The sequence below is a fragment of the Hippoglossus stenolepis genome, chromosome 5, assembly GCF_022539355.2.
Source record: "Hippoglossus stenolepis isolate QCI-W04-F060 chromosome 5, HSTE1.2, whole genome shotgun sequence".
Lineage (NCBI taxonomy): Eukaryota > Metazoa > Chordata > Actinopteri > Pleuronectiformes > Pleuronectidae > Hippoglossus > Hippoglossus stenolepis.
The window spans coordinates 4,758,160-4,785,946 of NC_061487.1; the positions used below are offsets into that span (position 1 = coordinate 4,758,160).

General features: G+C 38.3%; 1 protein-coding gene across 2 annotated transcripts; it reads left to right on the forward strand.

Annotated features, from left to right (window-relative positions):
• The first annotated feature begins 119 nt into the window (after nucleotides 1–119).
• Nucleotides 120–27,744, forward strand: LOC118109357 (GRAM domain-containing protein 4). 2 transcript variants are annotated; one of them, XM_035156419.2, is made up of 20 exons: nucleotides 120–359; nucleotides 3,163–3,273; nucleotides 4,718–4,961; nucleotides 5,528–5,633; nucleotides 8,838–8,958; nucleotides 9,063–9,130; nucleotides 12,045–12,177; nucleotides 12,375–12,400; nucleotides 13,430–13,521; nucleotides 14,417–14,508; nucleotides 14,940–14,988; nucleotides 15,213–15,284; nucleotides 15,660–15,703; nucleotides 15,800–15,909; nucleotides 16,624–16,778; nucleotides 19,102–19,249; nucleotides 20,610–20,703; nucleotides 22,057–22,147; nucleotides 23,012–23,080; nucleotides 24,270–27,744. In XM_035156419.2, exons 3-20 carry the CDS (start codon nucleotides 4,776–4,778, stop codon nucleotides 24,375–24,377), a joined length of 1,764 nt encoding a protein of 587 aa, XP_035012310.1. In that variant the 5' UTR covers nucleotides 120–359; nucleotides 3,163–3,273; nucleotides 4,718–4,775; the 3' UTR covers nucleotides 24,378–27,744. The 2 variants fall into 2 exon arrangements, with proteins under 2 accessions (XP_035012310.1, XP_035012308.1); XM_035156417.2 differs by lacking the exon at nucleotides 3,163–3,273.
• Nucleotides 27,745–27,787: the final 43 nt, after the last annotated feature.

A 27,787-nucleotide genomic window follows, 5' to 3' on the forward strand; every position in this document is an offset into this window, starting at 1 on the left:
TACTATGGAAGTACCTGCCTTTCTTTCCTCTGGCCCATTCTCCCTGACATCTCTTTTTCTCATTGAATTGTATTTGGGTTCCGCCTTTTGACGTTCGCTTTAAGAGCGCAGCGTGATGGCGTCACTTCCTGGTTCTGTGCTGCCGCTGGTCGCCCCGCCCTCAGCGGGGACATTAGTGCCAGGCAGGGAAACAGGGTCCGGAGTTGAACCTACAACCCTCCTCCATGTCTGGAGCTATTGTCGGTGCAGCGGAGGGAGGACGGTCTGGAACGGGTCCGAGGGGAGAGTAGTTCGGTCTGAAGCGGGTCTGACCCGGTTTGAAGAGAGGGAGGCAAAGTTTGCTCCGGTTTCGGCTCACGGTGAGACACTCCTCCTCTGTCACCTCTTTTCCTTCCTGCCTTTCCTTCCTTGCTTCCTACGCTGTTAATCTAAATCTGTCCTAAAATGTCCACGTGTCCAATCGGGGTGTCACGGCCTCGCCAGGTTCCTACAAGGTCCTCTCTGAGGTCCGCAGGTACAGACCAGCTGATTGGCTGTCAGCCGTCCAGATGGCTGCAGGCCTTGATCAATCTGAAGTATTAAATCCAGTTCCCTCACTGTGCAAAGAGTTGAAGACCTGGAAGTAAACATACAACCAGTAGTCGTTCCTATTTATTTGTTGCACAATTCATTTCATGGCTGAGGTTGAACCACGTGCCCAGTTTCATTATATCCTCAATCAGTCAATCAGTAGCTACTGTACAGCTGAAATAAGGATGATTAATCAAATTGAAACTTAATTCTAGACAATTTGATCAACTAGTTAATCCCTAAAGTCAAGGCCATAGTCATGAAGTGAACATTGGGGGGGACCAAAATCTCACAACTCAATATTAACATGCGAGATTCATTTTTATGTAAAATAATGTTTAAGTATAATGTGTGCTTGGTAATATAAACATGTTTGTGTATTTTATATAACCTTATATACATTTTTAATATTTTTAAAAATACAATTACATAAGAATATCAAATTATACATAAATATTTTAAAATTAGCATGTATACATTAGACTTAAGACATAACGCAGCAAACACATTAGGGCCCACAATGTTTAATATTTTATTGTATTATTTTTTTAAACAATGAACAGAAATATATGCATTTCTAGATCTATGAAGACAAGTACAGTTATTTTAGCAAAAGGTTTAGCAAATTGGTTTTCATTTATCCACCACTAACCTTATCTATCCTACACTCACCTATACAATCCAAGGTTCTTTAGACATCACATCACACCTGTCATATTTACATTGTGTTTACATTGTCCCCCAGTTTGTTCTTGGATTGATTTTGAAATTGTATTCATTACTTTCAATGCTGTTCATGACCTGGCTTCAGGCTGTATATCTATTCTTTTAATTTACTATTTACCTCTGTTCAGCTTGTGCCTTTAATTTACTTATGTTGTGACGCTATTTTGGTCTTTTATTATTAATATTACCATTATTATTGATGTTCTTCCTTCTTTATTTTCACTTTTTCTTGTTGTGCAGCACTTTGTGTTGAAATATACTCTCTAAATGATATAATAATAATAATTGTTTTAATAATAATTGTCATTATTATTATTCTAAATATTATAGAGAAACCCAACAGTTCTCACAAGGAGCGAACATATGACAACTGTGGAGAGCTTCATTAACTGGAAGAAACGTCTAACAGAACCAGACTCAATATGAGCGGCCATCTGCCTGGACCGGTAGGGGTAAGAAGAGAAAGATGAGAGGAGAGGTTGGTGGAAAAGAGGGGAGAGAACAATCAGACCCTTCCTGAGCTCCAGTTATTTAATGACAGAAGCAGGAAGCAGTTGGATAAAGCACAATGTTACAAACAAATACAGCTAACAAAAATAATAAAATAAGATCCTCAGTGAAGAAACTCTCCTAAAGAACAGGCCAAAAGATGGAGCAGGAGGACACATCAGAGCTAATATATATACAAATTTGCTATTTATGACATTATTTTGACCAAAGCTGAGGGTGTGTGGGCCTCTGGGCGGTTACTGAGCTGTACTTACATTGTTAAGCAAGGTGAAAAAACAAAATAGAATCAGTAATTACAGTGACCATCCTTAAACAGCACCAGTTCTCCTCAGTAAACCTGCAAACAGTTTTTCAGGTATTTGGCAGGAAGGTTGTCAGAGAGCTTGTCACAGGTCTGTTTGTCTCACTGTCTGTCGTCTCTATGATCCCAGATACTGCGGCTGTAGGTTTGTGCCTGTTATCCTGCTGCAGACTGAATGTGGCATTGATCGGATACCCCCTAACAGTGTTATGTGATCGGTGTTATGTGATCAATAAGAGGTTAATCAGGTCATGGTCAGTAGGCAGTCAATGAACAGTTTGTAATTCTCTCTTTCAGCCATTTTGACCCAATCCGTCTATTAATACCAGTGTTATAGTCCTTCAGGCATGTTAACTGTCTGTCTCACATGTGCAGAGAGTATTGTAGTGTGTGTCGGTGAAGAATGAGATGATAATCATTACAAGCTGTCCGACCAGTCACTCTTTGTCTGGGTGCTGGCAGAGCATGCAGGGTATTGTTTTCATAACTGGGGGTGTGGCGTGATTATCTTTTGGAGCTGATGAGTCAAGGTGTATATTGATCAGAAAATGATTTGTCAAAACTTGTCATGTGATAAGTGACGTTATGAGGAATTCACAGAGAAGTTAGATAATGACGTCGTGCATAGTTAAAAAATGCATGTTTCCAGGTATCTCTAGGACTAGAATGCATTTTCTTATTGGGTTATATACAGCATGAGCCTGCTATGCACCACCACCTGATGCTTTTAATCTCCTTTATGTTCTGTTGAGCAGTTCAAACACATCCTGGCTTCACTTAAACAAGTTGAAAAAGTGTTAACGCAGTAACTGACTGTGTCTTAAAACATAAGTATGAGGCATGTTGTTGTCCTAGAATTAAGAGAAAGGAAATCAGATTTTAGCGTTGTGTACAATGTGCGGTAGAATTTATGAATTTTATAAAACAATCGTTCAGTACTTGAGTGAAAAGTGCTTCGCTAGGTTCTATCGCTCCACTCAGTCAATCGCTCTGACTTGTTCAGACAGTGTTGAAGTCACATAAGTACAAAATCTGTATTTTTTTCCCCCCACCAGATGCAGTAAGACCAGTCAGACTGCTCAGTGACCTGAACACACCTTCCCCCTAAATCCTTCACAGTATGCTGTCTTCACTGACTGTGTTTAAGATCAGGGCTGTAGCTACAGGTGACGACATGTATGCCTTCGTGTCAGGCTCTGACTGTACTGAATGTCCCTAAGAGTATTAAAAGTAAAAGTACTGCAGAATGGCCCATTGCACTGTGTTGTACAGGATTATTGGTGCAAAAGTGCAAAAAAGTACAATACAATCCGCAGGGTACTTTTGTTTGATTATATATCAATGTACAAATAACACATACATATAAAGTGATTGCGAAAAAACCAACAACGTTTTCCTAGAAATACAGAGTCGGTACATATTTTAGCCATGTTGTGAATCCTGCTGACTTTTCTGGTACATTAGCACTGTTTTACGGTTCATATTTGTTGTTTAGAGTAACATTTCTTGACAACCTTTCCCCTTTTTAGGATGAATTTTAACAACTTTGGGGATCCCTTTACTTTCTATGTACAGTTTTAAAACCAAAGTTTGGTCATTGCATATTAGTGAAAGGCGTAAATACAATGCGATACAACTATATTGATATCATCAAGTCATATTTCATTGTGTCCAATACTTTGCCTCATGACGGTATTAGGGGTTCACTCTATAACTATTTTACCTGGTTAGATCCTTTTCTTGATTCGTTGCTCTTAAAATGTCAGAAAATAATGACAAGTACCTGATAGAATAAACTCAAGATACTGTATTTAAATTTCTTTTTTTCACAGAGAGTCCAGACTTTCAAAATGTATAGTTTACTATCACATAAGACAAATAAAAGTATTTTTTTGCCTCTTTGATAGAAAGAAACGTTGGGGATAAAACCCAGAGTCCAGGTTTTTTCACTATCCCTTTGAGACTCTGGTTTTCTGGTCCTTGTTTCAGTGTGGAAATATCAGGAGATGAAACATGAAGAGGTGGGACAATAAGAAGCAGATGTCCCACCCTGAACAAACACTATGACGACTTCAATTATTTTTGGGCTGAGTGATGTTGATTCTCCTTGGACAAACAAAACTTCGAATAACATTGTGTTGAAAGAATAATCTCTCAGTTTGGGGAAAGTCTCTATAGTGGATACATTTAAATTTTTAACTTGGGCATTCAAATAAAATGGCAGTTATATTGCACAGAAATGAGGTGTCCTTTCAAACATAGCCTATTAGAATAATATGCCAAGTTTGAGTTTTCTACTCACAAACAAGTGTTTCTGTTTGTGTAACTGAAGCCATGAAGCTGCTCCATGAGGCAAAAAATATTTGCATTCTAACACTAGCATGTAAACATGCTTATAATGGCAATGATAAGATAACAACATAACATAAATCAGATTAAATATCTCTGTACCACAACTGTATCTCAATCATGGCAATCCATCCAGCGTTTTACAGTACACATCAAAGTGGTGAACCAGCAAATTCCAGAACACATGTCAGTTATCAGTTAATACAAAATATAACAATTTGTTTGTCTTTTTTCTTGTTCTCCTTGTCCTCACTCTTCCAGTTTCTGCAGTTTGGTCGTCAGTCATGTTCAGGTAGAGGCTAGTTCCACGGCGCTCAACATGCTGAAGCGTCTGGACAAGATCCGGTTCCGGGGCCAGAGACGGGATGACTTCCTGGATCTGGCTGATTCGCCCAACACATCTGACACAGAATGCACTGAGGAGGTCATGATGAAACCTCGCCTCTCTTCCAGAGACTCAGAGGAGCTTAGGGAAGTGGAGGGAGAGCAGCAGAGTGACCCTCAGGTAGAAAAACACTTGTCTGTTCTGTGATGCAAAACCTATAAGACGTAACAATACGTTCTTTCTAATCCTAATGAAGAAGATACAGTTTTTTTTAACATTCAAAACCACAGCATTTTGATGTTTTAAATGCTGGTCCGACAGAGGTTGAGTTAATAATTAGGCAAAAATGAAAACTGAAACATGCAGTTCTTAGAGGATATTTGTGCTTAGTTTAGATAGTTTTGTCTATTATTCTCATTAGCTCTGGTAGAATTTTAATCATCATTTTGAATATAAAGAGCATGAGCCTTCAGAATAAATAAGGCAGAGATCTTTATAATTTTTATAAACAAATTTAGGAGAAAATAATCAGAAAAATGCTTGTCTAGTGTTGAGATCTACAATGTCAACAAGTTGTTATCTGGTTAAGTAAACGTAGTAATGTAGAGAGTACATTTTGGAGGACCTAGGATTTAAGCCTGTGGCACCCCACACAACAAAAGCCATCATCCTTTCTTGTAACTGATTGTTGTAGGCTTTTATATTTTGTCTGGTCATTATTCCACATTTCTTTGTTTATCATTCAGGCAGGTCCAGGATCCTTTTCTGCAGCTCTCCAAGATGACTCCAGGACAGATTTGAATGAGGTCAAAGGGCACCTAGAAATTGCCTTGTTGGAGAAACATTTCTTACGTGAGTTCTCTTAACTGCACACTGTGTGAGGTTTCTCTTGTACTCATAAAGCTATCTTTATCATTTCAGACTAAGACCGGTACAGAATGAATACAATGACTTCACATATAGTGGGTCTCAGACTTTTGTATCCAAAACATACTTTACTGAACCCTTAACCTCTTCAGAGAACACACCAAAGCCCCATTCAGAGAGGAGGAAGGAGGTTCCCTGTTCTTCGTTGTAACGAAAATTCTACACAACAACAAAAAAGTAATACAAAAATTACCACACTTAGGTCATGTGATGACCAAATCATCTACAGTGCCTTGCATAAGTATTCACCCCCCTTGGACTTTTTCCCATTATGTACTGTTACTAACTGGAATTCAAATAGACTTAAATAAACTTTTTCCCGTTTGATCAACAAAACATGCATAGTACTTGAGGTGCAAATAAATTTTATTGTGACACAAACAATAATGAGAACAAAAAGTTGACATCTGTTGGGTGCATAAGTATTCACCCCTGTGTCAATACTTTAGAACCCCTTCGCTGCAATTACAGCTGCAAGTCTTTGGGGTATGTCTCTACCAGCTTGCACATCTAGAGATGGAAAGGTTTGTCCATTCTTCGCCAAAAAGATGAAGCTCAGTCAGATTGGATGGAGACCGTCTGAACCGCAATCTTCAAGTCTTGCCAGATTCTCTATTGGATTGAGGTCTGGGCTTGACTGGGCCATTTTAAGACATTAACATTCTTTAATCCAAACCATTCCTTTGTAGCTCTGGCTGTATGTTTAGGGTCATTGTCCTGCTGGAAGATGAACCTCCGCCCAGTCTCAAGTCTTTGCAGACTGCATCAGATTTTCTTCAAGGATTTCCTGTATTTGGCTCCATCCATCTTTCCTCTATTCTGACCAGTTTCCTGTACCTGCTGAAGAGAAGCATCCCCACAGCATGATGCTACCACCACCATATTTCACTGTTGGGATGGTGTGCTCAGGTGATGGGCAGTGTTGGGTTTTCCCACACATAGCGTTTTGCATTGAGGCCAAAAGTTCAATTTTGGTCTCATCTGACCAGAGCACCTTCTTCCACATGTTTGCTGTGTCTCCACATGGCTTTGGAACCCAAACGGGATTTTATGATCCTTTCAACAATGGCTTTCTTCTTGCCACTCTTCCATAAAGGCCAGATTTGTGAGTAGACGACTAATAGTTGTCCTGTGGACAGATTCTCCACCTCAGCTGTGATCTCTGCAACTCCTCCAGAGTAACCATGGGCCTCCTGGTTGCTTCTCTGATTAATTTTCCTTGTCCGACTCTTCAGTTTGGGTGGACGGCCCTCTTGGTAGGTTTGCGGTTGTGCCATATTCTTTCCATTTTCTTATGATGGATTTTATGGTGCTCAGAGAGATGTTCAAAGCTCTGGATATTTTTTATAACCTAACCCTGCTTCATATTTCTCCACAACTTTATCCCTGACCTGTTTGGTGAGCTCCTTGGTCTTCATGATGCTGTTTGTTCAGTAATGATCTCAACAAACTCTGAGTCTGTCACAGAACAGGTGTATTTATACTGAGATTAAATTGCAGACAGGTGGACCCTATTTACTAATTATGTGACTTGCAAATGTGACTTGTGAATGCAATTGGTCGCACCAGATCTTTGTTAGGGTTTCACAGTAAAGGGGTGAATACATATGCACTCAACACTTTCAGATTTTATTTAATAATTGTGAAATCCATGTAATATTTCCCCACTTCCAAATGATGCACTATTTTGTGTTGGTCCATTACATAAACTCACGATGAAATAAATTTTAATCTGTGGTTATACCATGACAAAATGTAGAAAAGTCCAAAGGGGGTGAATACTTATGCAAGGCACTGTATGTTACCATTAACAAACTCAGTGGAAGGAAGACTGAAAGCAGTAGAAGAAGCTAAACAGTTAGAATTACTTCACAGACTTAGCGTTGCCCTGCTGTAACAGTGTGAGGCTCATGATTGACAATTAAAAAAGGATCAAATTTGATGTAATATATCAGAGGAATGTTCTACAATACCCACGATTCAACATAGGGTTGACTAGGGTTCCCAAGGTCAAGAATGAAATTTCAGGTTCAGAAATATAAATAAACTGAAACAAGTAAAGTGCGTCCTTTAATTTTAGATGATAATTGGCCCCAGCACAACAACATGTTGGGTAATCCGTTAATATCTGTTTTATGTAACACCCACATACACACAGCTATTTATAACCCTGCTGACCTCATGTGATACACACACAAAACAAGAAAACTATTTCAATAAAGTATTTAATGTATTAAATAAAAGTCTTGATTTAATGACATGTTACTGTCTGCTCAGTCACTGTCTGTCAATATTTGTGAATGTGTAAAGGAAACTTAATATGTACACAAATTACTAGATGTGCATACAAATTGGTGTACTCATACTGTAAGTGTGCATACACTTGTGGAAATGTGAATAATATTTGTGTGTGTATGTGTGTTAAAGAACCTGCAAATGTGTACATGTACATATAATAAGCAATTGAGACTCCATCATATTCTGCCTTGTGGCACCAAAACTACAACTACAACCACTGCACATGAATATCTGAGTCTGAGCTGAGGGTAAACATCTGCAGACAGGTGGGCTCACACATTGGCAGTTTCTCCAGTGCAACAGGAGAGTAGCAAAAGTCCCAACAGAAAACCCGATTGAGATGCATATTTTCAGTTTTGAGTGGAAATGATTTGAAGATTCTTTTACACTCATAAATCCTGTTCTCTAGATGTGTGTACACAAGTATACAGATTCATAGATTCATTCAGATTCATATACAGATGTGTGTACCTGTTTTGCACATTTGCAAACCTTAGTTCACTTGCAAAGCTTTCTGTACACATTCACAAATCCAGCTGCATATTTTTGCTTAAATTCACAATCTAGGTACATAAATACACTCACAAGCAAACACACACACACAGATAAAGTTGACTGTTAGTCAAATAAGTTTTGAAAAACGTCAGTGCAGGTTTGGTTTCAGAAAGACAATCAAGATTTCATTATATTTCTTTTTTTATGGTAATATTAGTCCTACCTGTTACTATAAACTGAAATACATTTACTCAGGCTCAGGCTTTTTATTTCCCAAGCCTAAGTAGTGATTGTGAAAAAAAAATGACAGTTAGAGAAAATTGTTTTTTGTTTCAGATGAGGAGCTGAGGAAATTTAAGGAGGAGTCCAACGTAGATTCGTTGAGACAGGAACTGGAGAAGGAGCGCTGCAGGCGAATAGAGTTGGAGCAGAAGATCAATGACGTCCTTAAATCCAGGTGATTACTAAAAAACATATGATATTAATAAAATGAATTTTATAAGCTTTTTTTCCTCCTGTTCTAACTGATGGATTGTCTCTGTCTGCGTGAAAACTTCACAGTCTTGATGACTCGCCTTGTCTGACACCTAAAGCCCCGCCCCCTCCTCCACCGTCAGGCAGCGGCACAGGTGAGCTGCACTAACTCCCTCTCTGTTAACTACCAGTTCTTCCTCCCAGTACATTTGTGCTTTATGCCCAAGAGGAAATCAGTAGGTGCTGGTCCATCTCCTCGTTACGTGCCATATTTAACATACTGTACACTCCTTGGCTGCTTTATTAGGTACAACAGTACAGTCTAATGCAGTGCACTTCAACATCTCTTCCATAAAGACTTCCTTTACAAAACATATAATATAGTAAAATGTTCTGAGGTACTAATGCAGTTTATTACTGAGCACAGAGTTAGTGGTGGTGTTTTACTAATATTCTTCCCCCACATGTTTCTAAATGTGGTAGATAACACATAAGAAATACCTCTCAATATTATTCAGTCCAGTTAAAAGCCACTCCAAAAATTCCTTGACAGTGCAATTTAGGGCTGTGCTCTGGCGAAGTTAGTGCACGTGAAATGCTTGGCGCACAGTCTGAATTTGGCCGCTCAACTTGCACTCAAGACGCCCACTTTTTCCCGTCTACTGGGAAGAATTGGCAGCATCGTGGCTTTTTTTTATTAGGAAAAGCACAATTGCAAGCCATGCCCTGAATGAAAAGCAGAAGCTACTTAATCTCCCCGAGCACAAGCTCATGACAGATGTAGCTACGAGATGGAACAGCGCCTGTGATATGTTGGAGCGCTTCTTAGAGCAGCAGCCCACAATTTGCGCAGCATTACTCTCCACTGAGTTGCGGAAGAATGCCAAGGAGTTGTGGACCTGGCGGACCTGGCCTGAGGATGTGGCTAAAGCCCTGAAGCCGCTAAAAGTTGCAACACTCGTAATATCAGAAGAAAAGACCCCTACGCTGTCTGTTATAGCACCGCTGCATGCCCAGCTGTGCAACGGCGCTCATGTCCAAGCAACAGACTCTGCACTTACGAGGGACATTAAAAACACCGTATCCGGGGATCTTGGGAAGAGATACGTGAGCGACAGATCCTTTCTGTGCATCGCCTTTTTCTTTAATCATAATTTTGGTTATCTTTTCTAAAAGAACTGATATGTCCTGTGGACATTCTTACAGCAAATAAAAGTGCACTTAAAGTCAAGTGAAACCACAATATTATGGCTATTTTAAGTTTAAAAGTAAAGGAATATTTCATTTGCATTTATTAATAACTGGTATTAGAAAGATAATTATTTTATTTAACTTTTAAGATCTTTGTTGGCCAGAATTTTAAGTGTTTTAAGTGGTGCGATCCGTAAGGCTTTGCCTTTGTTGTTAAATGGAATAATAAAGAACAGCTGCAAATTCTGTGCAGGACATGGTCATTATTCAAAAGCAACGTGTATGGTGTATCTTGGCCTCTGTATCGTGATACGTATCGTATCATGAGGTTGTAGGCAATACCCAGCCCTAGTGCAATTAGGGCTGCACAGTGTACCGGAAGTTTATCGTCATCGCGACATTGACATGCGCGAAATATGTATCGCAAAAGACGACTTTACTAAGATAAATTATGTTCAATCTTTATGGAAGAGATGTTGAAGTGCACCGCATTAGACTGTACTGGTGTACCTAATAAATTCTACCGTGGAAACTTCTGGTGATCACGTTTGTCCCGAGTCAAATTAATAACTATGAGCGGTTGATTTTATAAAAGAATTGCTTAGCTTATTTATGATCCCAGAACCTGAGTGTGCATTCATCAGCCGCTCGCTCACTCTTTTCCTCTCTCTCTTTCTCGCTCTCTCACACACACACACACACACACACAAAGCAGTTCTTTAAATTTGTTCCCAGTATTATCAGATAAACAGAATTTCTGTCCAGAATCAGTGTTGTCAATAATGGTAAATTCAAGTGTACTTAACAAATGGTCGCACACAATAGGGTTTCGGGAAATATTATTACATTTATTCACATGTTGAGTAAAACCAATTGAGTCTATTAATGAATTAAATGCTGAACTAAGGCTTTCATTGGCACCATCTACTACATGAATGTTGAAATCAACTACTATAATGATTTTGTCTGTCCTAAGAACTAGCTCAGATAGAAATTCAGATAAAAATTAAAAGTAAGGGGCAGGTGGACGATTTATGAGAATTAAATGATCTGGTTTATGCGATTTCAGCCTTTAATGTAAAAATAGCTAAAGCTAAGACTTTCAAACGAGTTATACTGGAGCTACCTTAAGGTTGAGGGTTGATAGATAAGTCAGATTTAAAGATACTGCGAACCCCTCCACCTGCCTGTGCTTTGAGGAAAATGAGTATTAATTAAGTGGGGTGTGTTGCTTCATTTAAACAAAGTAGTTCGAACTGATGGTCAGTATTCAGATAATTAATGAGTAGGGATTTGGGATTGAGTGACCTGATATTTAATAATCCTCACTTTAACCTTCTATTTTTTGGTACTGATATAGTTGTTGTTTAAACTTTTTTATTAAGTTTTAATCTATTAGTCCTCTCCTGTTTACTTTTGATTTAATGAATTTAAGAGGTCGGGGAGCAGACACAGTTTCTATAGGATATTGTGAGGGTGACTGCTCTAATAGAAGCGCAGAGAAGCGTGTAAGACTGCAACTCTGCCTCCTGGTCTCAACTCAAAGTGGGAGGAATGCAATCTCTCCTAATCAGACCAGGTTTCCCCAAAAACTTCACCAATTGTCTACGAAGCCCACGTTGTTTTGTGGACACCACCTCGACAGCCAGCGGTAAAAGGATCACGTGTGGCTGTCACTGATTGTATTAGGCAGGGGTCCAGATAAAATTACAGAGTCCAACATTGTCTTTGCATAACTACACACCGAACCAATATTGATTTTTGTGACCTCCGACTGACTTAGTCGGATGTCGTTACTGCCGAACCCTTAACCTAGCACTAATACAAGTTTTGCAACAACCTCTGTGTATAAAACTGTTTTTCTTTTGCTCTCCTCAGACAAACAGAAGGACACTCTGTCCAATAGTTTCCTGAAATGGCTTCAAGACCGTTTTGGGGTTTATGTAGAAGACTTCCGTTTCCAGCCGGAGGAGACAACAGTGGAGACGGAGGAGCCGCTGAGTGCCAAGAGGTGAGGGGGGAAATCTGTCTGCTTTCAGTACAAAGTCTTGTCCGCTCACTGCAGAGCTTAGATGCCAAGGAGCTTCACTATATAAGTAACAGCAGATACACATTTTAGTAATGCAGACACACTAACTGTATGTCTTTATTGTGTTAAGAGCTGTATTTATCTTGAATCCAGATAATTTACTGGTTTACACTCCACAGGTTGACTGAAAACATGAGACGTCTCAGTGAGTATTACTTAAATTTTTTCGTCACTATTTTCCCCCAGATCTGTGTTCGTTGGCCTTTTATTCATTTTGAATGAAATTAACTAAATCCATCCCTCTCTTTTAATCAGAAAATTCTAATTTAAAAGGAGAAATTTAACAAGCATAATTAAATATTTACTAGAATGCCGCTCACTTAAGTGCATACTTCCAACAAGGCCCAACAGCTGAAAACAGATTTCAGTTCACTGCACCAAATTGCACTCAATTATAAATATCAGTTACCTAAACATGACTATTTTATTTTTTTTTTTTATCAAGATCCATAAATTATTCTCTGAGAAATGAATGAAAATGTTTTAAAATGCCTCACGATGTTAAAGAAAGTGGAAAGAAAAATCCTGGATAGACTTGGTTTAGATGAAAAAACAAACACTGAAACTGCCCTCTTTGTTTTTTCACCTACAGAATCAGTGTCGCACATCTGAGACAATCTCAAAAATCCATTTTTATGTTGTTGCTATGGCTTCATAGCTATTATAGCATTAACAGCGGTTTACTCACCAATCTGGAACAAACGTTACCAGTTCAGCATCAATCGTCATTCTTTTACTAGCTAAGGAACTGTTTCTAGCACTGGAACTCCACATTGGGTATTGTTATTTTATCACCTCTTTGCTTCTTTTGAAGTTAGCATGCTAACCAGTTAGCCCTGGCCCAGTCTTTTTGTCTTGTGACACAGTGAGTCATGGTAGTTCAGCTCAGAAGACCTATTAAACTTGTAAACACAACAGTGGCAGAGAAAACCTGAATATAGCATCTGTAATGTGGTCCAGATTTGACATGTGTAGCCAAAGTGGCTTTTTGACTTTGGCATAATCTGATGGGGTCCACATGAGGGTGACTGATTTAACAAATAGAATCAATGTCCCATAAATCTGTAAAGAACAGTGTTGTCTTACTTTTCGTTTACCACAAGGCAGAGCATTTGTCTGTCATGACAAACTCTCAGCCTGTGATTGGTCAGTTTTCCTGCTGTCTTGTTTCCAGAACGGGGATTTAAACCAGTGACCAACTTCAAGAGGAACCTTACCGCCTTATCCAGCTGGTACTCCATCTACACGTCAGCCATCGCCTTCATCGTGAGTCCACACCATATCCAGTGTATGGTCCACACACAGAGCTCAGACTGACCCTCAGCAGTCAGTGTTCCTCTCAATGCTTTGTAATGAGCTGGGATGAAGACACAAACACAAGATTTTTATGTTTCTTTGTTAAGCTGTGCACACAATGTGGCAATAACATACAGAAACAATAAAACATAGATTTTTATTATTGTTTATACATTAAGATTTTATAAAAAGGAATTGTCTGCAAAAACAGAGAAACGGAAAAAGGAAAATTGTGACCTTACTTCCTGCAACTTCACTGGTTGAAGCAGATATAAAACCATAAAGACATCATTCGAGATGGTTATGGTTGGAAAAACTTTATTTTAGCTTATTTTTAAACTTTTCACATCAACTCTATTTATGTACTGCTTGTAAATACTGGAGTGTGCAAATGTTTAATAAATAATTTATAACCCAATGTTAGTGTTAGTTTAATTTTTATCAATTTCTTATAGGTGTCCATAAGTGGAGGCCCCTTTATAAACTGATAATCAATGATTATTCATTAAAACATATAATATAAAATATGCCCTCATATGAAAAGTAGTAACTGTTGACAAATGTTATACAATGTTATATAAATGTTATAAGCACTTGAAATGGCCACAGATCTGCTTACAACAACATTATAGTATGTTACAAGCCATTTTTTAATTGTATTACTGCTTATTATTACTAGATAGAAGAGTTATTGTAAAGGTTTTAATGATATAATGGATATCTTGCTAAAGGTACTATATCTTATCTCACGTTGTGAAAGACTGAAACAATCTGTGTTTTTGTTCACTTCTTCTTATTAACTATGTAAACACACACACAGTCTCAATAATTCACTTTCGTGTGTGTGTGTTGTGTGTAAATGTAGGTCTACATGTATGCAGCGTGGCATGGCTGGGCCATCCCCATGTTCCTGTTCCTCGCCATCCTCCGGCTGTCCTTAAATTACCTCATTGCCAGGTCAGTGAAAGCCCCGCCCACTCTTTGTCAGCTTATCACGCAGCCAGGAAAAGAAACTGAATCCTTTTTTCAGGGGGAAGTTTTGATACACTGTATGCATCTTAGTTTTACTATAAAGTACACTAGGTCATACATATCTGCAAAATGTCAAGAATTACACAAAGTCCAAGACTTGGGTCCACTGTTCCACTGTGGTTCCAATCACAGAACCATTAGACCAGCTGACATTCAGTTGAGGAGCATTTTGATTCTGAGTTGTGATATGCTGGCCTGTTTATTATACTCATATATAGTACATGTCAGTGATCATAAAACACATGAAGCTTTTCCTTTGATCAGTTTGGATGTAAATCTGGACTGGAAGTTCCTGAACACACATGTGTAGTGATTGTGAAATGATCTCATATGTACCCATGATGCACTGCTCTTAGAGGCTGGAGGATCCAGTGGAGCATCGTACCTGAAGTCTCAGAGCAAGTGGTGAGCAAACACTCTCTTCACCTGCTCGCACTTCACCTTATAAATCTTATTTTATTTTACCTTCTGCATCAGCCTTTAAACTAGAGTAATGATGTTTAATGATAAGAAATTGAAGATGGTCATTTTGATTGACATGTATTAGAACTATGGTGTCTAGTTGATGTCAGGGGATTTTCACGGGTCAGTATTCGATGTTACAGCTCCGTCTCCACTTTATTTTCCAGGAGCCTCCTAAAGAAGACCTGACTGTGTCTGAGAAGTTCCAGCTGGTTCTGGACGTCGCTCAGAAAGCACAGGTGAACCTCTCCATCACCGCAGACACCTCCCGCCACCTATTTTACATCCCAAAACCAGTTGTGACAGTAAACTGCAATTAAATGATTGACCACTAGAGAAAGTTGAAATTGTGACAGGAAATACCTGAAGCAATGAAATTCAGGGTGAAACGAGGGTAAATACAACAGGAGGAACTTGCATGTGGTGAGAAAGATAAATAGTTGTTGTGAATACTATTGGTGGTTTGTAAGAAACCCTCTAAATAATAAATTCAATTCGAAGAAAGCTGGACAGAATTAATTGTTTACGCCTTCTGATCAGACTGAATAGTGAATAGTCATTAGAAATGACAAACCAACCTTTCTTTTCCTTTCTTTTTTGTTTGATCCACATAGAATCTGTTTGGGAGGATGGCCAACATCCTGGAGAAAATAAAGAAGTGAGTTTGTCTGTACATGTGTTGTTCTAAGTCTGACTGAAATTGTGGTCCATACAAAGTTAGTGAATAATTCTCTGTGTGTGTGTGTGTGTTCAGTTTGTTCATGTGGGTGCAGCCAGAGTTAACTCAGAAGCTGTATGTTGGTCTATGGGTGGCCTTCGTCTCCTCCTGCCTGCTGCCATACAAACTGGTGGGATTCATCATAGGTACATTTTATATATACTGTAATATATATATTTATATGCACTGTATTTTTGTTTTGAAAAGGAGGGAGATTGATATAGGGTTCCTGGGCAAAGCGGAAATTGTTAATTCATGTTTATACAACCGTCTGCATTCAATTCTACATGAAGTATTGATTTAATGGTTTGATTATTTTATTCTGGTGCTGTTGAATTGAACTAAAAAGGTGCAGCATTTTGATACTCCAGAAATATTTAGTAAAAGTAAAATGTTCATCATAAATCACTACACACATTTTAATAAACATACCTTATCCTTATAAAGGAAGTCTCATGAGTTTAATGCAAAAAGTAGTTTAAAACTACATTAAAAAGTCTGGTCGACATCCACAAGTGACAGGCGACCAAAATGAAATGCACCCTTACTTTGATTTCTCCAGGTTTGAAAATTGCTCAAAACATATTTGAGTACACAACTCAACAACATATATAAAATAGGTCTAGCTTTTTTTGACATTTTAATGTGGTTTCTTATTATACCTGTTGGGTCAGAAAGTCAAAAATAAGCAGGATAACACAGAGTTCTGATATATTCTGATTATATTTACACACCCAGTTGTCATAGAGAAATGTTATCGTCCCACTGGAGTCATGTGTATCTCCACATATCAGATACAAGTGCAGAGTCCGAATCAGCACTGTCTGATGAGTCATCTTCCTCTTCCTTCCCCTTGTCAGCCGTGTATGCAGGTATAAAGTTCTTCATCATCGACTTCATCTTAAAGAGCTGTCCCAAGCTGAGGCAGCGCTTCGACACCCCCTACATAATCTGGACCAACTTGCCCACCGACCTGCAGCTGAAGGAGCGCAGCAGCACCACCCTGAACAGACGGGTCAGTCCAAACACGCAGCCCACAGAGCACTGCACTGCTCTGGAGTCAGTCAGTGTGTGGCTCACTTTATCACTGAGTCACATGAAGTGAGGGTACAATATGAGCACCAATGTTTACTAAATCAGAATAATACATACAGGTACATCTAAAAAAAATTGAACATTGTGTAAAAGTATAATTTTTTTCTGTAATCTAACTCAAAAAGGGAAGCTTTGATATATTCTAGATTCACTATGGTATACATATACAGAATAGTGAAATATAGCCTATTTTTGTATTAATTTAGATTATATATATATATATATATCTCATCTACATATATCACATGAAAATAAAAGATTATGAATCTCACAATATTCTTATATTTCGTAAAATCAATAAAAAAAAGAATTTACAATACAGAAAAGTCCAACTTCTGAAAAGTATATATATATATACTTTTTTTATGCACTTAATACTTACAAAACACTGAGTCATGGTCCAGTTCATTTTCTCCTAAGCCCAGGTGTAAGACTTTTCTGATGTCCTCTCTGGTTCAGGAGTGGCTGAATACCAGGCATGCGACAGTTGTAGTCCATTAACTAAAAACATCTGTGTACTGTGGCTCTTGATGCACTGACTCCAGCCTCAGTCAACTTCTTGTGAAGATCTCTCAAAATCTTGAACTGGCTTTACTTGACAATCCTCTCAAAGCTGCAGTCATCACTGTTGCTTGTGAAAGTTTTCTGCCACACTCTTCCGTTCTGGACAACATTCCATGAATATGCTTCGAAACAGCCAGCCCTTCTGTGTCTTACCCTCTGTATGGAAGATGTCGAAGACTGTCTTCTTGACAGCTGTCAAGTCAGCAGTCGTCCCCATGATGGCGATTGAGAGTACCGAAGAAGACAGAGAGATGCACAGTATTTATACCGTATGAATAGTAATTTACTTGAACTTGAAATGAAATATTCTACTGTTTGTTTCAAACGTGCAGAAATACCAGAGGAAAAAAGATAAGTTCATTCATCGTGTTCTTGTGTCTCCCCATCACCTCTGTCAAAACATACAATGTACAGTAGACTGATTCAATCAACTTGGCGTCAAACATGTAGATATTAATATGAAAAATGCAAAAAATCATGATTGAAATCATCAAGAGATTTCATGTTTTAGCGTGAGCCACCGCACAAAACACATCAAGTGCAGGCCATCGATGTCAACTAACTAATAACCAATCAAGACGTTTGCTTCACTCAGGATTAATTCAGCAGCTTTTCAATATTCTGCTTTTCAAGGTCTTTTAACACAGTAGCCATCCTATATATATATATATATATATATATATATAAAATTGTTACCAATTTTTTCCTCAAATCATCTAGAGTGGACGTTGAGTTAAAATTCCAATTTTTTCAAATAACAAACTAACATGTTTTCGTTTCATATGAATCTCTTAAGACTTATTTTCAAAATGAAAATCCTGAAGAACCCTCGAGACGTGCAGCGGAAACACTCTCAGTTACTATAAGCTACAAACTACTGTACAGTATAAATCCTCCACCAGTGAACACTTTCTCACTGGTCCCATTCGCTAGTCTGATTTCAATTGTCTGAGTTGTTGTTTTTCTCTCTCAGCTGTCTGAGTGTGAACAGGTAGGCTCCTGTTGTGTTTGTATGTGTGTGCGTTGTGTACAGTCACAATCAGTAGTGTTCACGTAGAGCCATCAGATACTCAATGAAACTGATCAGCTGATCAATAGCGGAAGTGATAGTCTTGTTTGTTTGGTGAAATTTCCTTGTAGAGTGAGAAGTCCCAACAAACGTCCCGATCTCATTCGTGTTCCCCTTTACACTTTAATGACCCCATGACTTTTCCTCTAGCTAGCGCCACCCTCAGGACAAATGTCACCTGACTTTTCAGGTTTTATGCAAATGTATGTGATGTACCTCTGCTGAGGCCTGATGCCAACGTTAAGGTAAGATAGGACACTGTAAATAAAGATATGTCTTCTTCTTCTTTGATGGATTTTTTAAAGCCGATGATTCCAGAGGGTTTAAAGAAATCTGAAAATGCTATAATGTCAATTTTTTTGCACACAACACCAACAAGAAGTTTGATTAATTAAATTTGTTTTTATGAGGAGCTTCGACCATTTACAGATGATAAAAATACTGGGTGACACTGTATTTTCTGCATTTTTGTAGAAGAGTTGACTCTCAGCTTTGCAAGCAGCTTCAGTGTCTACCTGCAGTGATGCTTAAAATGTGGCCACCCCCCATTCATATGCTGCTGATTTACTAATCCAAACACCCCCCCTCCCCCTCCCATCCACCTGTACAGGTCACTGCTGCAGGGGGTCGAGGCAGCCTCAGCGCTGCAGCTCCCACAGGTGTGAGCAGAGACGAGGACGGAGGACGATACTACAGCACCAAGAGAGGAGCTTTCCACGAAGTCTTCAACCTGCCGGAGAGTGAGCGCCCCCTGACAAGTGAGCAATGAACTGCAGGAGGGGGGGTGTTCAGACGTAAAGACTTGAAACAAGAAGTGACATATTTTTTTTACCTGAATTTGCCTTATTTTTGCCTTATTAAGTGTGACCTCTTGAGCTCTCATTTATTACATTATGCAGGTCCATAGATATACTTTCTATGAGGAAGAAAAATAACAAACAGAAAAGCAGTCCATCGTGTGACAATAACATCAGTCTTCACTTAAGTACCACCTTGAAACCTCAGATTAATTCAGCTGCTCTGGGGTCACTTTCCTCTTTTTCAGGAATTTTTTGGATAGGAGTTTTCACTATTCTCAAATAAAACACAAAGAGACCAAAAGTTTACAAATGATGTAAAATACTGAATATTTAGTTATTGCTTAAAAAGAAAGTTAAAAATACAGAGTCTAAACTCTTGGAATAAGTCATTTACCTACAATATGTAAAGTAAATGTCAACCGGGCTGCTACATGACCTCAGTATAAAGATGGACAACATGGTAATTAATCAGGCTGATATAAACTGGTTTAACCAAATTGGGTTGAAATTGTCCTTTTATTTCTTATCCTGCCTTAGGTCAATTATAATCAGTGTGAGGATTGCTTTGTTTATCCTGGATAAAATATTTGGAATGTGCTCTTATTTTGAAATACATGCTAAATTAGTGGAAAAGTTAAAACAATGATTATCATTCATGCAATTATCCAAGTGATGATCATGGGCCCTCAGGTATATTAGATATAACACAACAGATTCATGGACAAGTCTTGTATAAAGTGCCTGCATCTGTTCAACATTGTGCTCAACAATATTTCCTCAATAAATTAGATGTAACTGGTGAATGTGTTCAGACCTTGAGAGATGTTGTTAGTTGAGGTTCCCTCCAACATTTCTCTGAAAGTTCAGTGATAATTATAAGTTTGTTGTGAAAGTTAAGTCTTTCTAAAATCTCTTAAATAGCAGCGTTTATCACATTAACATAATTCAGCAAAGTGAATTCTGTAGTTTTTCCACAAATTTGAGTGGCTCCATATTCAGTTAATATATTTTTGCTCAGATCTCCATCTTAATTGGTTTGGTTCTAATTTAGTGGGCTAACTTTTTTTCTGTACATTATATTGTGTTTACATATATAGATCACAAATATTAAATTGAGCTAATTACACCAAAAGATGATTCATGATGCTATCTCTAAAAAAGCAAGTAATTTGTATTTGAGAATGAGTTCATGTCAACAATCAACAAAATTTCGATGTTCATGTCAAATTATCAACATTTTGAATCCAGATAAACCAGTGATTCATGTGTGAAAAACGGCGCCCAGGTGTGTTTTAATCACTGTGTTGTTGTTTTTAAGCGTGTGAGAACGGCTGGCGCTGCTGCCTCATCAACAGAGACAAGAAGACGCCGACAGACTACATCCGCAACGGTGTCCTATACGTCACTGAGAAGTAAGCTATCCACTTCCTGTCAGCTTGACTTTGTTTTATAGATAGAGCTGCACAATGTGAACAACAAGGAGACTGAACCAGAACGTCACAGAAACATCTGACACAGGTGATCAGTGAGAGTTCAGGGAGATTGAGAATATCTGATTTGAATCCATAAACCTGTTTTTTTTTTCTGGTATCGAAGAGCCAAACATCAGCTCTTGTTGGAAAAGAGATCTAATGTTGCTGAAAGTCAATATTCTGCTTGTTAGAGCAGATCAAATATCTAAAAAGATATGTTCTGGATGATAAATGGTGGAAGAGACTTTTTTATAACTAAGCAGGACTCAGGGCTAACTGTGGGACTCAAAGGTAACTGTTACGAGACAAACTGACAAACTATCTAGTTCGCTACTGTTCAACGCTAGCTAACCTGGTAACATTTAATTCAGTCTGTGTTTTCTTAAAATGTACTGTTAATGTTAAAAAATTACTAATTAACAAACTATGGTAAGTTTTATATTGACATGATATATGTTATTACTAAAAATGATGATAGTATTTTCATTATTTATCGAAGGTCGACAACCCAGAGTGTCAGTCTGGACAAAATATCAGGGCAATTAGGCAACAGTAGATGTTAGTAATCTCTGGCCATAGCTAACAAATTCACAGTTCTCCTGCTGTTACAGCCCTCACCTGCCTACATCGTTCTGCCATGTTTTTATAACACACAACTTGCTTCACGTTACGTCTCGTGTGTTGCAGATGAACAGCGTGCGCACAAAATGTTGGACTTTTATTTTCAATGTGTTTTAAATACATGTTTCAAACACTTGAGCGAAACAAACAAGCACAAAGTAAACTTCCCACATACCGTTGGTCTGTTGGGTCGCCACCTGCTGTCAGCTGCCGTTGCGCTCCTCGGTCTCTCAGGTGTGTGTCGCCAGGTGTGTCGAGTTGTCCACTAGAAAGAGTGTTAACACCACCCCCCTTGTGGAGTGTCACTCATTCCCTGCCCCCTCGCTCTACACCTCAACCCAAAAACAAATAAACAAACCAAATGGGTCATAACAATTACTTTCTATTTATTTATGCCTCATATTCATTGTGTAAAATAGGTTGTCAACAATGTTTTTCAGGATAAGTTCGACAGTTGTTTTAAAATAAAGACTGTCATGATAAATGTTATGCAGTTGTCTTCCTGTATCTTCAGTCAGGATGGTACTGGTCTTGATGGTGGAGCTGTGAAATAAAGTGTCCAGATTGAGTGTTAGAATCTCAGTGTCCAGCAGCAGCGTTCACAGGGTCTTATCGTCTCAGTCTCTGAATGTCTGTGAACAGGAGTTAAGTGAGTCTCCTCTGTCTCCTCAGTCATCTGTGTTTCGAGAGCTCCAGCTCCAGGTCTGGATCAACCAAGAGGAACAAAGTCATCAAACTGCTCGACATTAAAGAAGTCCAGAAGGTAAGCCGGGTCTCTGTCTGCTGTAATGCTGCTTTAGACAAAATACATGTGTGTATATACTGTATATGCTCCATTTGACATGCTTCCGTTCACTCTGTTCATTGGTTATTTATTCACCATTAGGTTCGATAGCAACCTGAAGTCAGACTCAGGTCTAGGCCTCTGCTCTACAAACTACTAACTGGTATAACTGAAAACGTTTGTTGTGAGAAATTGAAACCTTCAAAGTTTAAACCAAGTTACACAACAACAAAGTGCAGAAAAAAAATAAAGCTTCCATGAAGATAAAACTATCTTTCACTCTCAGATAAAGTAATTTTTCCAACTTCCTGGTTGTAATCTCTGCTGTTAAGTCGTCTTTGTCTTGATGTTATTACATTACATTACATGTCATTTAGCTGATGCTTTTATCCAAAGCGACTTACAATTAGCAACCATTAGGGGCCATTTTTTGGGGTTCAGCATCTTGCCCAAGGACACTTCGGCATGGACTGGGATTCGAGCCACCGACCTTCTGGTTGGGAGGACAACTGCTCTACCCCCCTCAGCCACAGCCGCCTTATTACTGACGTGTCTGACGTGTCTGGACTTAGAAAGTCCCCTCAGTGTGATCATGAACTCGTCTTTTTCTGTTGACTTGTGTTATCTAACTCACTGTGATTTAGGGTTTAGGAATAAATGATCAATAATGAACTGATTAATTAAATACTGTGTAAAACAACAACATTCTTATCTCAATGTATGAAACGACACATACATACTGTTTAAAGGATAAATTGTTTCTAAGATTAGATTGGCACAATACCTGTGACAGTGTACAAATAAAATTCATTATAATTAAAATTTGTCCTCTGTCCCTCACAGTACAAAGTTTTGTCAGTGCTGCCTGGATCTGGGATGGGCATCTCCATAGCAACGCCATCCACCCAAAAGGTAAGAGCTCAGTGTGAGGAGCCTCATAACGGGAGTGGGGACTCTGGACCTATCTGATAAGTGGTAGAAGAAGTATTCACTATTACAATTTAAGTATAATTCCTTAAACCTCCAATAACTGACTTTTTTATGTTGCTGTGAACAATCATCACCTCTATAAGAACTTGCATATTCACATGTTCAGTTGTCACAGAGACATATAATGGCATGTTTCTGTCCAACTGATGAATCTTAAATCCAATATAAGGAGATTATTGTGTGTTACAGTGCAGCTTTGCCTCCATTTTTCTGTCCTAACCCGGTCAGGCCCAAGAGAAAACTAATCGAGCCTGAGAGCTGTTCTGTTTTTTGTGTTCTAATCTGGCCCGAGTAACATGCAGTTACTATAAAGCTGCACTGAGTTTATGTTACCCTGCCCCTGACATGCATGGTTATTGCCTTATCTCCCCAACTACAGACATGTGAGGTTTAAAAATCAACATGACCAACCCAATCAAACTTTATTTCAAAGTTTTTGTTCAAACTTATCTTGGCCGGCTGGGACACATTGAGTGTGGGTCGGCTATCCACAATCGTGTGTGTGTGTGTGTGTGTGTGTGTGTGTGTGTGTGTGTGTGTGTGTGTGTGTGTGTGTGTGTGTGTGTGTGTGTGTGTGTGTGTGTGTGTGTGTGTGTGTGTGTGTGTGTGTGTGTGTGTGTGTGTGAGTTCCCCGAATTATAGGAAATTATTTTATATGTATATGGACACCTCGGGAAGAAAGTTGTAAACCATTTTTAGCACATGTCTGAGTCAAACATTTATGTCAGGTAGCTTGTTGTAGGCAGGGAAAAAAACAAACAGAAAACTCGGCCAGCATAGCACAAACACAGGGGCGGTGGAAAGCAATGTGCTGAACGCCCTGCAAATCACTTTCTATCTGCAAGGGGCCTTTAGTCTGCTCTGAATAATCAGGAGCTGTATTTACTGAGAGAGAAAATGACTCTCTTTCCCTCAGACTCTTTATATTCACTAAAAAGCTTTGACGCCCTAAAGGAAAGGGGAAACCCTGAACTTCAAAGTTGCATAACATGTGGAAACGTTGAAGTACAGGTACACTGCTTGAGTTAATATGAAAGCATATACCCTGACTGCGTAGAGAAAGGCTTCCTCTTGAGTTTGAGACAGAAACATTCCCTCTGTTCTGTTGCAGCCGATGGTGTTCGGTGCGATGATGCACAGAGACGAAGCCTTCGACGCCATCTCCACTCAGCACCTCAAGATCTTGTCCGTGTCTACAGCCACCAGCCCAGAGACGTAGTAACACCTTCACAAGATGGCTGTCTTCACCCAAACACTGGATCTGTTTCACTTTTTCCACCAGGGATGTACGGTAACAGCTGCTGACTCCAGTTTGAGCTGCTGGTCTGATTTCTTTACGGTCAGCATCACCTCATCAGTCATCAAGTGGAACAAGTCGGTGTCTTTACATTAGTGATTGATAGGAAATGAGGTATTTCCAATTTATATTTTCAATTACGGATTTCATGTCAGATTGATTAGAATTACAAATCACTATTGTCAAACAATTATACATAAAGTTCCCACAAAAGACATCATGATATGTCTAATTGTAAATCAAAGTATAAACTGAAATTCAAATTAAGTGCACAAACATATATAGGCTTGTTAAAGAACATGGGGGAGGGTGGGGGTTACCTGTACTATAATTAGAGCACTAGTAACTTGTTATTTTCTGTTGCATGCACTTTCTTTTCAATTGCTGTTAAAATATTCCCAATGAAATGCAGCCCTTTCTATTTCAAATAATCCCTCAGTAACTTGGTATCGCTTTTAATCCAAAAATATCTGCAGGGAAACTGTTTTGTTCACATTGTAAAAATCAATGGTTTACAATCTAAGCGAAGTCCTGCATTTGGATTTTATCTGATGAAGCCGTTGGTTTCATCTCCAGCCCATCAGTCATCTGTGTCATGTCATTTCATTTTATTTCCACCCTGGTGTACTGCACTGGAAAGTTGTGCATACATGATGGGCCTCATGAAAGAAATAAGGCACGTACCAGTGATTTTAGAGAATTTGTGGCTTTCATGATTAGCGTTTAGCGTTTACTCTTCGATTCGTACAAAGATGCCAAGTGGGTAAGAGCTGTGGTACGACTCATAAACAGCCTTTCTTCACAGTGGAAAACAGGCTTATAGTAGTTAAATCTAAAGGAGTTTGGAGTTAAATATGACTCGATAATTGCCATTGATATGATTTTAGAAAAATATCTATAAAAAATGAATATGCTGTTGACCAAATCATCATCATCATGGCTTTCCAATTTACTGAGTGTGTTTTTTAGAGTTCCTACATTTCAGTAGCTGTTGGATAACTCCCTGACTCCCTTTATGTTGATCTCTATCCATGACCATCCTCTGTCATAACACCTGACAGTGTAACATCACCGGCTGTAATATTCTATAGTCTCATATCTCAGTGATTGTCATCCACATAGACTGAACATAAAGATGGGCCAAACCTCTCCACTTCCTCCTACAGTATAAAAATGAAGGTAATATATCCCGGGTTTACAGGTGCTGTTATCTTGTGCCTTTGACACCATTTGGAGCCGGAGTCTGCGCAGTAGTGCTTGTGGAGTGGATTGGGTTTAGAGGTCCCACTGATACACGGCCAATTGACCAATCCTGAGTCAGTCTCAGCTGTCAATCACAACATCAACCAAGCTTAGTGGATGAAAACACTTGAGCAAACATGTGATGAGAACGATTTAAAATGACAGAACCCATTTTTGAGGAGAATTTATTTAATGTGTATTTATATATTTTTTTGGTCCATGTCCCATTGTAACATGGAGAAGGCTGGGTTTATGACCTTTACGACTTTACCTCAATTTGTCGTGTCGTCCATCTTTATATACAGTCTATGGTTGTGCCCTTGACCAGCCTGTATATAAGTCACAATTTCTAATTGTTTCGGTGAATCTGGCTTCCAACATTCTAGTATAAAAATATAAATGTGTCTGCATGAGGCCCATTGTGTTAGTGCTGATATTATTACTCAGAAGAAAATCAACAGCAGTGTTAGTACTGAAATCATTACTGAAATGATAACTGTCAATTTACTGAACAAAGCTTATTGGAAAATATGTCTAAACCTCATTTAATTTCATCATTTGTGTCTTCAGGGAATGAAATGATTGTTGTACTTTACAGCAGCCTTCTAATCACTTATTATTACAGTGTGTTTTTATGTGGTGGTTGGAGACAGTTACTCTATGAAACGTAAATGTTTTACAACTAATTTTAACGTTCAATGTAAACGAGAGAATTAACCTCAGCTTTTCTGTTTTCTGTTTTAGCTAAAAGTTCATATGTTGGAATCAGATACAACCGTCAAAACTGAAGTTTTATCCAATAAGCTGAGAGGCTTATGTACCGTGAAAAATTGAAGTTGTATATTTGACCTAACTAGTTGTTTAAGCATTGCTAATCGGCTAAGAGCTTAACAATTTCAAACAATGTAAATATCTGGAATGCAAGTTTTTACTGATCACAGCACTTGAATTTTGGCTTTAACTTCCATCATAACCTGATGCTGATCGACATTTCTTCTGTTCTGTTAAGCTCCTGTTTCAAAAGTAGCTTTCTTTCACCATCAACCTAATTGGCTAAAGCTAAACAAGCTAAAACAACACAATCATGTTCTCACCTTTCTGCACTAACTGTAAATCCTGTTTTTTGCAGATTAATGAAATGTTTCCTAATATGTAAAAGTGCAAGAAAATGTTTAAATGTCTCGGTCCTTGCCGATCACTGCCGATCTAAAACTGTGGTTTTCTGTCCCTTGGAAGAACAAAATGTGCGAACTGTCATTGTGAACTTTACTTCATTTCAATTCTTGTACTGACAATCATTTTCGTTATCGATTCGTTTGTGCCAATTATTTTTTCAGTCAAGTAATTGCTTGGTCCACAAAACATTAGAAACATTGCAATGGTTTTGGGATAAAAAAAACTGAAAAATGGCTCAATTGATGATCTGGAACCATGAAATGTTTGAAACTGTGCTTGAGAAAAGATAAATACCAATTTGCCATTATTAATATTCTGTCAATTGACTAATCAATTATTCTGCTAGAAATGTGATATTTTGGCAAAAAAAAAAAAATCATTCAAAACGAAGGAAGCTTTTTTATTACAAAATCTAAATAGTCAAATTACATTTTTTTCTCATGAAACATTAACAATAAAGGAAGCAGTTTCATATACAAAAGTTTCAATAGTAAAAAAAAGTTTTTATACATAGTCTCACTCTGGCAGTTTATGGTGTGATCAGGGCAAAGCTCTTTCATTGCCAAGTATTTTTCTATCTTGTTTATCTTTAAAATGTTTTCCCAGTCTTCCTTTTTGCAATATGTTAACAATGTTGCGTCATTTAATCTTTCTCCACTATCTTACCTATAACTCTTTTATCTTATTCAAGTTGTTTGTAGTTTTGTTTTTCCTTCAGTTTAGGTCAATTCTGTCACTGTTGAGATGTAAGGGTTTTATAAAGTGCTTTTATTGTACAAATAGCTGTAAAGTTTTTAAATGAAATATTTGTTATTAAAATTTGATGTACATTTCTTTTCTAATTTAAGTAAAATCAAACACTAAACACTGACACTGTCAAATGTTGTTTTTGTGCAGTACCTGCTTCAGCCTTT